General features: G+C 41.7%; 1 protein-coding gene and 1 pseudogene across 1 annotated transcript in view; both read right to left on the bottom strand.

Annotated features, from left to right (window-relative positions):
- CSMD3 (CUB and Sushi multiple domains 3) overlaps positions 1–12692 on the bottom strand; it is a 710986-nt gene that overhangs the window by 231294 nt on the left and 467000 nt on the right. The window contains exons 22-24 of the mRNA XM_066624387.1: positions 11496–11711; positions 10636–10824; positions 5375–5544 (exon numbers count right to left, since the gene is read on the bottom strand). Coding sequence (XP_066480484.1) covers positions 5375–5544; positions 10636–10824; positions 11496–11711 — 575 coding nt within the window. The remainder of the gene's footprint in view (positions 1–5374; positions 5545–10635; positions 10825–11495; positions 11712–12692) is intronic.
- Positions 2001–2120, bottom strand: LOC136650561 (5S ribosomal RNA; annotated as a pseudogene).

The raw sequence follows: 12692 nt of genomic DNA, 5'->3' as shown, positions 1-12692 counted from the left end.
CCTTGCTTTGTTCATTTTTGTTGTTGCTGTTTTTGCTAAATTTCTTTTTTAGACAACATATTATGCTGTTATTTTTTGTGTATTTCTAATTTTTCTGTGCCACCTTAAGAAGTCTGAAGTGCTAGATGTAAATTTATTAACTATACAAATGCTCTAAACGGAACCTGAAACATGATGCATGCATGCAAAGCATGTGCACTGCTACTAAGGATTGGCTGCTATCCTAACCTACTCTTTGCTAAAAATAAACCATGGCTGCAATCCTATATATACTTACCTGGTGAGTTTTCTTGCATTTCTTTGGATCTGCACCAGCTATTTTGCTGGTGCAAGTCCGAGGAGTGTAATGGAGAGGAACAGGGAATAGGGTTAGGATCTGACGCATGCCACTGCTGCCAAAATTCACCCCTTGCTCTCTTGCCTCCAGCTCACCCCTCTGCCCACCCAGAAACTTCTCCATTCTTCCCCCCATCCCATTTTGTCATCCCCATGACACCCTGTCCCTGTCCCTCATGCATCCCATTGAGCTCAGTGATTCCCTTAATGATGGTTTAGGAAACACTGATTTTGTTATGAAAGTCCTCTCTGTCTGGTGCTGCTATTTGCTAGCTCTATCAAAGAGCACATTCAGATTTGACTTACATACCTATTTAGGTTTCTGCCATTTGTATCTGACACATGCTTTAGAAAAGCTGCAGGGCATATAACAAAACTAAAATATAATAAATATAATAAAATAACTAAAAAGTAGAAAAAATAATAATAATAATAATAAAGAAGAAATTTTGCATTCATCACAGGACCAGCCATCCCCAGTGATGAGTTTTGCATTTCTCACCCATAGGGAGAGTTCAAATGTGATGCTAACCATGATAAAACCACTTGTTTAGCACACAAGTTTTCAGGTTCATACACTCCTCATTCCTCTTCATAAGCAAGGATAGGGTGTTCGTATCACACAATAAATTCTGAATATTGTTTTTGTGACTTGACATTAATTTTAACCGGTTAGACTGTTCTCAGTTATTTTACTGAAATAACAATTGAACAAACCGTTGCAAGCATTTGACTTAATGGTGGCCTCTGGCCTAGATCTGAGCAAGACTAAACTCGGTCTCAAAGTACAGTCATTTCCTAAATATAGTTTAGTATCCACATCAAGGTCTATTGAAATGTGGAGTGGTCATGTGAAAAATAGAGGCTATATGGCTGAAGAAAGTGAGAGGTGAAGATTATGTCCTCTGAAATTACTTTATAGCTTATCAATGACAAGAAATTAGCTAAAAGAAGCAAAAAGTGAATTGTCTGCTAGGTTTAATTTAAAAATAAAGCCATTTGAAATAATGGTAAGGTCTAGACTTTAGATGCAGTCAGAAAGTAAACTGTTTCTGAAATATTTTTAAAGGGAATCCTAATTGAAAAAGACTTACTTTGGGGAACTTACAGCCCAATTCTAACCTGTTCTGGCAGAGCCAGGTTGCATGGCCTGCACAGGATCCAGCACAGGTTAGAAGATGGCTAGAGGTCTCCAAGAAAAAAATATTTCCCCTTACCCCAAGTAAAGCCCTCTATGGGGTATCTTGGATCCATGCCGGCTATTTAGCTGGCCAAATCCAGGAAGCCCGGTGTAATGCTGGGCAGGATAACAGGAGGACTAGGACAAGGTGAAGGACTGCTCTACGAATCTTACCCCTCCTGGGCCCAGTCTGCCCTGCCTCAGCCCAGAAACACTCCCTCCCCGCCTCCCTCCCCACGCCTCTGCACCAGCTGGCCCAACATTACCTGCTCCAGCCAGTACTGCTCTTGGATGCAGCACCAATGGGCCAGCACAGGCCTTTGAGCTGGCGCTGCTGGCTCACAAGTAGTCGCAAATGTGCTTTATGGCATGTTTGCAACACTCTGAGCCAGGGGTTAGATTTGCCCTCTCAATAGCATATGCTTGTTGGCAAATGAATATTCAGAGTGGTTGGTAACCGTCAGTCTCGAAAGACTATGGTATAAGCCTACAGTACCCAGTATTCCCAGGCGGTCTCCCATCCAAGTACTAACCAGGCCTGACCCTGCTTAGCTTCCAAGATCAGACGAGATCGGGCATGTGCAGGGTAACAGTTGCTGTAAAACTGAAGCAAAACACTGCATAGGTAAAGCTGAAGAAATAAAACAAAGCAAGATGGGGGGGTGTATGTGTGTGCATGTGGGAAATTGCATTCCAATGCAAATAAATTCTGGGCAAGGAACACTGACACTATGAAGTTTTCATGAAAATGTTAGCCAGCTAAACAGCCCTATTGAGTGGCTTGGTCATTAACAATGAATGTTGATTAGATGGCAGTTGATTAGCAGTTTGACCCAATGTCATCCAGAAATGCAAGTTATGCACTCCACATGTCTGGACAGGACACGAAACATTTTGGCGGGTTGTATTTGGCCAGAGAAAGGGAAAGATCAGAATGTTGGGAGCTAGCTAGCAAAAAGGAACTACCATATGTCTGGTTGGCTGCCTGCTCCCCCTGCTCAGCTATTGCAAATAAACAGATACAGGTCCAGCCTATTTATACGCGGATTTTTTATACAAAGATTTGACCCAACACGAATGGCCACTGCAAATGAGAAGGAATGTGCTGATCCCTGGAGAAGGGGAAAAATGCATCCCTTTAAAATCAGTTTAAAAAACTGAAGAGTCCTATAACAATAGCCTCCTTAATGAGAGAGGGGGGGCAGCTGGCTGACAATCCATCAATCCTTCTCTCCCCAGTGGACCCCTCCCTTCCCCCTGAGCATGTGAAAGAAAGGTAATCCCTTTGCATTGGAGAAGGGAGGGGCTGAGTGTAAGCTCTCAGCTCTTTGTAAACTCTTGGAGGAGGACTGATTGATGGATTGTCTTGTTAAGGACTCTTATCTTACATCACAAAGGTCAGCAAGGCTGTTTTTAAATCACCTGAGTAAAGAAACTTTGTTTTTTAAATTGATTTGCTATAGTGCATTTTTTGCCATCCAGGTGAGTGCTTGGAACGGAACCCACGTGAATAATTAGTCTCAACCTGTATTACAAAACAGCAGAACCCTCCAGCACTCTCTCAACCCAAGTAAACGAAGAACCCAACCCTATCCTCCCACCTGCTGGTGAAGCCATGCCAAAAATGGACATGTTGTATCATGGAGGGGGTGGGGGAGTGGATCGGGAGGCTTCAGCAGGGATAGAGGATGACCAGCCCTATCCTGAGCTGCCTGGCGCATGAGGCTGTGGTGGTGCCAAAATTGGTACTGCAGCATCCAACGCGTGCCAGGCAGCCCGTGGCAGGTCCTTGGAGGAAGAGGGCATTCGTCCCCTTCCCCTGGGTAAGGAAAGTAGCCCTGCAATGGGGCGACTAGATTCTGTGGTGTGTCTTGTGTAGGTGCAGAATCAAGGAGTCTCATGTCAGGCCATGCAGCCTGACACAGGATTCAGGATTCGGTGGAGTTAAGCTCTGCCGGTCCTGCCCCCTCCCTCCCCCACCTCCTCCCTGCCCTGGAATGACTCACCCCATGCCCCTACTCAACCTTCCACTGCCCTGTGGTCCAAATGAGCGCCGGGTGGCAGAATGCTGGCCCAGCATGGGCTCGCACTGGGCTAATTCCAGTGCTGGACCTGTGGTAAGGCTTGCAAACATGCACATTTGTGACAGTACTTGCCAGCAGCAAGCTGTCATGCCAGGCTCTGGAACAGGCCCTAAATCCCCTTACTCCTGCATAAACCCTTGACCTGCAATGGGTCTCATCTTACTTCACTAGTGCAAGGACAGAAAGAGGATGGGAGGCCACTGCTGATAGGGATAGGATTCAGTGCATACCTTCAGTGCCAGATCCACTTCCTTCTGCAGCCTCCCTACCCCATCATGCCCACTCCCGGCCCCTTTTACCCCTCCCTGCCCCCACAGCTGCCTCAACTGCTCCAACGGGTGTAGACAGCACTGGAAAGGGCCCTGAAACTCTGTTGGCAGCCCGCTGTCACAAAGGACTCTGTGTACCTACAACAACTGCTCCAAATACTGTGTATTACTAAAGGACAGGACCTGTGCCACCAGTCAATAGAAAGCTACACAAGACATCTGAATGAATTGTTTTTCCATTAATGATTATCTAAATCCTTTGGAATGTCCATTTGCTATTCAGTTTTTTTTTTCTCTTTACACATTTACTTTACACATAGCCTGTTCTACTGGTAAGAAGCTATAGCTCAGTGGTAGGAGGACAGACATTGTATGTACGATAATTCTGGTTCACTGACCTCTCTAGTGAAAAGAATCTCATTCTTTTAACTAAAGCCAGAAAATACATATAAGCTGGATAGCTTCTTCCAATCAGAGTGGAGTGGGTTAACTGGACAAAAAAATAGCTCAGTGAACGGCAGCTTTTTAGTTATTCAGTTTCTTCACAATTGAACCTTTTTCTATATGCCTATATCTCTTATAGTCCCTATTCTGGATATCTTCTAATATTGGATGTGTTACATTCTGCTAGAGCAGTGGTTCCCAGCATTTTTTCCACTTCTACCCCTTGGCAGCCTATTTCCATAAACTGTACTTCTCATATTAGTAAAATGTTTGTAATTACTGTAGTTGCTGTTATTTCAAATGTATGTTTTCAACTACTGATCCATATCTGATAATACATGAATTGATGACCAGAAACTAGCAGCTGGTGAGGTTTTCACTGCCAGCTAGCTGCCTTCCTTCCTGCCTTGCCAGCCTTGCAAGATATTTTAATAGATACTTGCCTTTTCCCACATTATTCAATTCTTTTTCAAGTACCCCTAAAGGTCCTGGCAAATACCCTTGGGGGTACACATACCCCAGGTTGGGAACCACTGTGCTAGAGGAAGTGAATAGCTAAAAACCAACAGGGCATATTATTTAAAAATCAAGATAATCAGGAAAGCTCTGCTTCTGACTACAGGGGTATACTATTTTCAGATCATAACACTGGACACAGATGAAATAGAAAGTTTTGGGCAGGGGGATATCTGCCCAATACTAAGAACATGAGACTATAAGAAGAGCCCTGATGGATGAAGCCCAGGGTCCATCTAGTCCAGCTTCCTGTATCTCACAGTGGCCCACCAGATGCCTCAGGGGTCTGACCAGATACTTGCAGCTTGCTGCCACTCCTCTGCTTCTGGCATTCTATTTACCCTTGCACTCCCAAAGAAGACACCAGCCGGATGCTTCCTGCATGCTAATGTTTTCCTTCCTACTAACTTCCTGCATGCTTCCTGCACTATAAATACAATTATATGTAGCTGTGAGGGTAAAATGCATAGCTCCTCAAACTGCATTGTAGTAAACTGATGTATGCCAGATGTTTTGAGATAATGTACCCCAAAATTGCAACATACCTTAAGAACATCTCCTTGTGCTAAATGAAATGTTCTGGCAGAAATATTGATTCCCTTCCCAGCTTGCACTTGAATGCTGTAAATACATTCATGGTTGTTCTCATAGTTGAGTGGGTAATTGGGGGACAGCAAAATTCCTTCATTATTTGTTGCAGAGGCTCCACATTCAGCTGTAGGTAAAACAGAATTTGAGGTATAGCTCAATACAGACCATAAACTATTTCAGTTGCGGTAAATGTGGGAGTTTAAATGCAATCTAATGTCACATCATTAATATTTGTGTCTAACTCGAGATTGGTTTAAAAATAAATGTTTGACTGATCTACTAGACCATCTTCACAGATATACATGAACACCCTTCCTATTTATATATCACTGCCTTTCTAGTCATAATCAATATGATGTAGAATACTATTGCAAACTTATTGTTACAATGGTTGTTTATTATTTTTAATGGCAGATTAATGATTAATGATTAACAACAGGAATCCTCAAATTTGTTCTTGAAACAAAATTTCCAGGTACTTTCGCTTCCCTGTTAGTTGCACTTCTATTGTTTGTTTGTTCTTAATACATTTCTGAAAACAAACAAAACAAAAACAATGATATCTTGGGAGATACAAGTACTTATACAGTTTTAGAAAGGAGAGCCTCCAGTTCGAACTCAATAAAATTAAGCAGTGATGAACAGCATAAATAATGATGGGAAAGAGTTATTCAAAACTGATCAATGAAATAAAAGTAATAAAATAATTAGAGGGAAACCACTTACAAACTGAAACTCTGTTAAGGTTGAAGGAAGGTTTTGAATACTCCATAAAACCCAAATGAGTTATATTACAATATAACAAAGCAGTTGAGGAAGGGAGGCAGAAAATAAAATACTGTGCACCAACTTCTAATAACCTACTATAAAAATGTGTGAATGAATGAAGAGGCACAGTGTGTCACAATGACATTTTGTCCATATTTTTCACTAAATTGAGGTACAAGTAGTACATTTGGATGTTCTGCTGACATTCACAATCCACTTTAATCATGGATCACACTGCTGAACACATTTACGGAGGGGTACTGTGCTTCAAAAAAAATAAAATAAAGGATCCTAGTGTAAATGAGGACATGTTGCACATGAAAATGTGAAACTAATATTTCAACCCTCTCCCCCTTTTCTCATTATGTATAATATCACAAAGCATTATAGTCATCTAGGTGCAATAACTTGAATAACCCTTCTTAACTGGATTACATATTGTTACCACATCTTTTCCGTCCTCCATGAGGGCTGTTTAACATGTATAGCAGTTCCCAGACAAGTAACCAGGAACATGTGACACCTGCTGCTGGGTGGAGATAATATGGAAGTACAATTTCCAATTACCACCTATGCGAGGGGGCTGCATATATGGTCACCATAATCTGCATAGCAGTGACAATCCTGTTTTGGGTTCTTGTGATCCTGCAAATTGCAGTGACCACATGCAGTTCTCCCTCTATTTTGCACGTTTTTTTTATACCACCCTTCCTCCAAAGAGCTCAGGGCGGTGTACACAGCTGCTCCCCTCCATTTATTCTCAAACAACCCTGTCAGGTAGGTGAAGCTGAGAGAAAGTGGTCACCCAGGAAGCTTCGTGGCTGAGAGGGGATTTGAACCTGGGTCTTCCAGGTCTACCTCCCAAACCACTACACCACCCTGGCCCTAGATCTTCCAACAAGCTGTTCTATGAGAGTGCTGTGGACATCTGGTCCAGTAATGCACCTACAGATTGACAATGGGCTTGTGGGAGGGAGGCACTGTAAATGTAAACCAGCCATGTATTCCTTGGAAGGGAGGTTCCTGGTCCTATTTGTATCCTTAAAGCCGTAGTTGCCTTACCCACATTGCAGTCCTTTAAGCATGAGAAACAATGCTACATTTCTTCTTACAAAGTAGTAGAATGATCACACACATGTCTGCAGGTGAAGAATATTTAAACCATCCTGCCAACCTGCAGGCACAGAACATCACTGCAACTCTGACATGGCAAAGTATGGCTCAGAGTACCTGCAGAGTATGGCTGCAGGTATGGCTCAAGGGGCAATATCCAAAGGACACAAGTTGTTGGAGGAATGCTTAACATCTGAATGGGGATGCGTTGGCCTAGGTCTTCAATTCTTTGACTGCAGATGGACTGCACTTTCATTCCTTTTGGATCATGAGTCAATGGGCGATGGATGATATGAGATGAAAGGGAAAGCAAAGAAAGGTGATCTTCTCTCATCTAGTTAGGGAAAGCTGCATGGTTAATGGCGATTGGTGCATCTGCAGAGAGACCTCTAGTCACATATCTTATTTTTTTAAACTATTACTGCATAAGAAATTGTTGTTGAAGGCCAAATATTTCTATAAGAAGTAACACCAGTCCAAGGTAAGGTGTTACTGACATCTTGCTTATTATATTGCTCAAACAAGGTGCCTTCACCTTGTAAACATTTGAGTTATAGATCAACTTTAATCTTTGAAAAATAAAAATCCTAGCCCCATCCTACTGTTACTTGGTCAATAAATTATTTTTGTTTATTCCTTTTAATTCAAAGCAGGCAGGAGAAATTCATCTAAACACTTGTACTTGGTGTTAGGTACTTCTTAAATGTGAATGGAGTTTTTGCACCTCTGACGTTCCAATGAAGCTCTCCAATCCTAAATCCAGCGGGAACAACATATGTGATCCCCTTACCCCTGCAAAAACCTCCTGACCCACAATGGGTCTAACTCAGACCCATGTTAGAGATTTCACTTGCACAGGTCTAAAGGACAGGGGTGGGGAGACAGCAAAAATGGAGGGTAGGATCAGGCATGTGCCATCACCACTGGATCCACCCCCTCCCATAGCCATCCCCTGCTCAATTGCACCCCCATCTACGTAGTTTCAACATTTTTATTAGTATTTAAATGCAATTTTATTACATAGACATTCTCCATCCTTCCATAATTTCAATAAATTAAATGTTTGGGGAAGAGCCTTCAATTTAGAAGATTGCATGCTCTTTCTTTCCTCTCTTCAGGAATATATTGGTCTTTTGTTTAAGTAAAGAAGAGTCCCTTTTCTAGGTTTTTATGTAGTCTGCTAATGTATGTGGGCAAAAGAATGCTAACACAATGAATGAACCAGAACTTCATATTATGGTTGTGCTAAGATCTGGTTTGGATTTGGAGAAACCGATTGTGGCACTCTATACAATGTTCTCAGCATGTACATGTGTAAACAAACATGTTGCTGCAAAGATGCCATTCATCTCCATTGGATCCTTCTTCAAAGGAATTTCATCTGTGAAGAGTACCTAAAATTTCACACTATGAAGAAGTAGGAACTGAAACACATGTAAAAAGTAAGATCTCCCTCCACCACTGCCAAGGGGTTCAGCCAAGGAAGAAGGGATAGTAGCATTCTTGGCATAAATCAGATAATCTCAGGATGAACTAAAAAAAAAAAAAATAGGGAGGACTCCAGCAACAGTAGAAAGAAATTCTAGGAACATCAAAAAAGTTCTTCAGTGATAAAATGAAGTATCCCCAGTACCGCAATGAAGCCTGATTATGAGGAAAGGAGGTATATGGGATGAAAGCTTACCTGGATTTCAGTCAGTATCTGAAAATTAATAAGCTATTACTAGACTAGAGCTTGTCAGCAGGAATGAATATGAGAGAAACTGCACAAAGGTCTTAGGAATCTGAAAAATTCTGGAAATACAACTGCAGGCAATCAATCAGGGATGTCAACACACATTAGAAGTGAATGTCCTAGCACAGTGTAGGAACTCTGGCTTGCCTGGGCTTCTTGAATAGGAAGCAAGTATTGATCGTGTTCTAGGGCCCACTCTTCATTCACACAAAGCAACAGTGGGTTGCTGTGGGTCAGACAAGCATCTTGTACAAACCCTATGTGTGCAATCTATAATTTTTCCCAAAATCATTTGCAATACAGAGAGGTTCCATGACAGACATGCAAGAGTTATCTGGCAGACAGACTAACGTGGTATGCTTTGCTTGAGTAATCAGAGAGCTTAAGAAGTGTAAGGCTTCTTACATTAAATATGTAGTTTGTTCATTCAAGTGTGTTTTCCCCTCAAAGTTAATTAACAGCCATGGGATGTGTGTGTCTGTGTCTGTGTGTCTGTGTGTCTGTGTCTGTGTGACTGAGAGTAAGAAAGAGACATAGATTAGGATTGAAACCATGCAAGGGAACTGCAGCTTCAACCCTAACCCTCACTCCACATCTGATTTAAAATACTGCATAGTACTGATATTTCCCCTGGAAGAAGCTCCCGATGGTGCCAAGGCCAGCTTCCACCTTGAAGGAAATACCATTCATCAGAGGTGATCTAGATAAAAAATGCAACAGGGTAAAAATAGTAAATTCTCCACCCTTCTGCCACAATTTTGATATTAATCCCTCACTTATTTTGACATGTATTTAAGTGTAAAAAAGTAAAAGAAAAAGAAAAGCCTGGCGTCAAATTATATGTTTAATTTAACATGCAGTTTGGCTCTTAGCTAAGTAGTCAGTAATAAACAGTGGCGTTGCTAGGGGGTACGGGCCACACACGGTAGGGGTGACACCACTACTAGCCAAAATGGTTAAAATCTTGGTATTTTTGAATAATACCATCATGTTGCATATCATTTGATGTGTAATTTTATGCGGAATGCAATGAAACAAGCCACATTGAAATATCTCTTCTACATCAAAAGTTATAACCAAAAAACCAGCGGGATTGGGACAATGCCGCATCACCATGCCCGCCACCCAGGGCACTGCCTTGCCCACTGCATGGGAGGAGGTCCATCATGAGGTTGATGCACTGGCCTTCCCCACTAGGTGACATAAACCCTATTGATGCCACTGCTAATCATTGCTTTCAGAGATTTCAGTAAAGAAACCACAGATGTGAAGCATTTCTGCCCAACCTGCCAGAAAGGCAAAATTGGCAGATCAGCTTATGTTCTGGACTACTGTGCAGAATTTTCTTGTTAAAATTTGAAAATGAAATGTATTCTTCTACATGTGGACACCGAATTATCTGTCGATCGATCGAGATGATACTAGACTTCTTATAGAACCCCCAAATTTGACAAATTAAGTGGAGAAGACATGGGAGATGCAAAGGATATATTGTCTCAAAACTAATAGACATGTTACCATGCTTATCCATGCGGTATAGTTGCAACTCCATGGACAATGACTACACATACAAGCAAATGAAAGCAGCTGACCACGTACCCACACACCTGGGCAGAGGCGCACTCCACACACGTCGGCCACCACCGAGACAGATAATCTCTGAAGCGCCTTCTAAGCGGTATCCAGACGAACAAGAGAATGTTAAAGTGTCTCCTACTCCAAAGTTAAATCCTATTCTGCTTCCAAATTGAGGAGTCCCAGGATCTTCGCAAGGTTCAAGATTATATTCTGAGAGGGGGGAAAAAAATCAAAACTATACTTCAAAATATCTTAAAGCTTTGTTTCTCACCCATCCTTTCTATTATTCCAGAGCAGGCATTTATACTTGAGCCTCCATTTAACTTTCAGATGAATTATCAGAATAAATGCTCATATAAGTAAATAGGCAATTCCACTACAATTTAAATATCATTGTCATAAATGTTCATAGCGTCTGCAAGATGCACGCTTTCCATTCCTATAAGAGCAATAAATGTCTCTGAGCCCGACACACAAAATGAACCAAAATAAGTATGCGGCCTAAAAGCATGACCAATTTCCTCCTGGGCTCATTTGGAATAACACTTCTTAAAATTAGACTTGAAATTACTCTGATGCAGCATGATTTTCCCACTGAATAATCTTCTTTACAGTTGATTCTAATTTTCTTTAGCATCCACTGCCATAGACAAACTGAACTTATTTCATTACATAAAATGACAACAAAAGCAACTGTGAAATCTGTTTTTTTTTTAGTTACTTGACAATGCATTTCTCATTTGAATCTTTTTTTTTTTTTAAGTTGCTTGACAATGCATTTCTCATTTGAGTCTTTCCTTTTCACCCCTGCCTCCAAGCCAGGTCTAGCAGAATAGTGAATTTTTCTCACTTTATACAAACAGTACATTTTGTTCCCTTACCAGAGAAAGTAATATTAAATCCTTCATATGATATTGAAAAGTCAGAAATAAAGCGCAACTGAGCCCTGAAATTTCCATAGAGACCGGCGTTGATTGCTGATGGAAGTTCTGAGCCAGTCAGGCGTGCCAGCGGCTGAGTGAAACTGCCATTCTCTGTGATTAGTAAGTAGTCGTGATGATCTTCCAAATGAAAGGTGTGAAAGGTGAACTGCACTCCTATTAGAAAAATAAAATTAGACTCACATGGTTAACATGAAAGCAATTATATCACTGATTAAACTCATACATTTCATTACAACACAGCCTCAGAAAATTAAACAAGCCTTATATTACCTTTGCCCTCATATCCTTTTTAAAAAAATGAACTAAGTTTACATATTTATTTTTAGTCATTAGGCTATATTTGGAGGTTGGGTTAAAGTATGGACAGTGTAAGAGGTTAGGGTTAGATCTGCCACTTGTCAAGGATCCATGAGTTCCTCAGAACCCTGAAGTCCCTTGGCACCCAACTTTGCACTGCAAGAGTATGAATGCTGAATGTTGCTCCATGACTCTCTCTGGGTTGCTTGCTTTCCAGGGGTGTTAGTCCCTGGAGAGGAAGCATAATTGATAATGGGGAAGGGAGGAGGTGAGAAGACAAGCATGATCATGCCTCATTCTTCTATCCCTCCAGTTAAATTGGATGTTCTTCACAGAGATGAAGATGAAGATAAGGGAGAGTGGAAGAGAGAGCAGGAGAAACAGCCTGTGTGAAACTTACATGACCAGGTCTTCCTCTGCTGCCCTTCCCTGAACAACTGAATCACTTGCTGGTACACTTGCTTGCCCATCTGCACTGCCATTGCCAACAGCAATGAGGGCAACAGAGGCAAGGAGGTGCGTGGAAGGAAGCTGAAAGGGAATGGAGAATAGAGAGGGACGTTGCTTCTCTCTTTCTCTACCAGTGGCGTAGCTAGTGAGGGGTGGGGGGCAGTCCGCCCGGGTACCAGCCTTGGAGGGGTGACACCACAAATGACATAAACATCGCTAACATCATGAAGGTTAGGAGTAAGCCCATCATGCCATATACTGTTGGATGCATAATATTCAGCTGAACACAATGCAAAAAACCATATTGAAATTTCTCCTTTCCATCATACGTTTTGGCCAAAAAACCGGAACAACAAAAATGAATGGAGCCCTATGGAAAGTGAGCCA

The sequence above is a fragment of the Tiliqua scincoides genome, chromosome 4 (genome assembly GCF_035046505.1).
Source record: "Tiliqua scincoides isolate rTilSci1 chromosome 4, rTilSci1.hap2, whole genome shotgun sequence".
Taxonomy (NCBI): Eukaryota; Metazoa; Chordata; class Lepidosauria; order Squamata; family Scincidae; genus Tiliqua; species Tiliqua scincoides.
The sequence above is the reverse complement of the archived record's forward strand: the minus strand, read 5'-3'. Positions and strand labels throughout refer to the sequence as shown.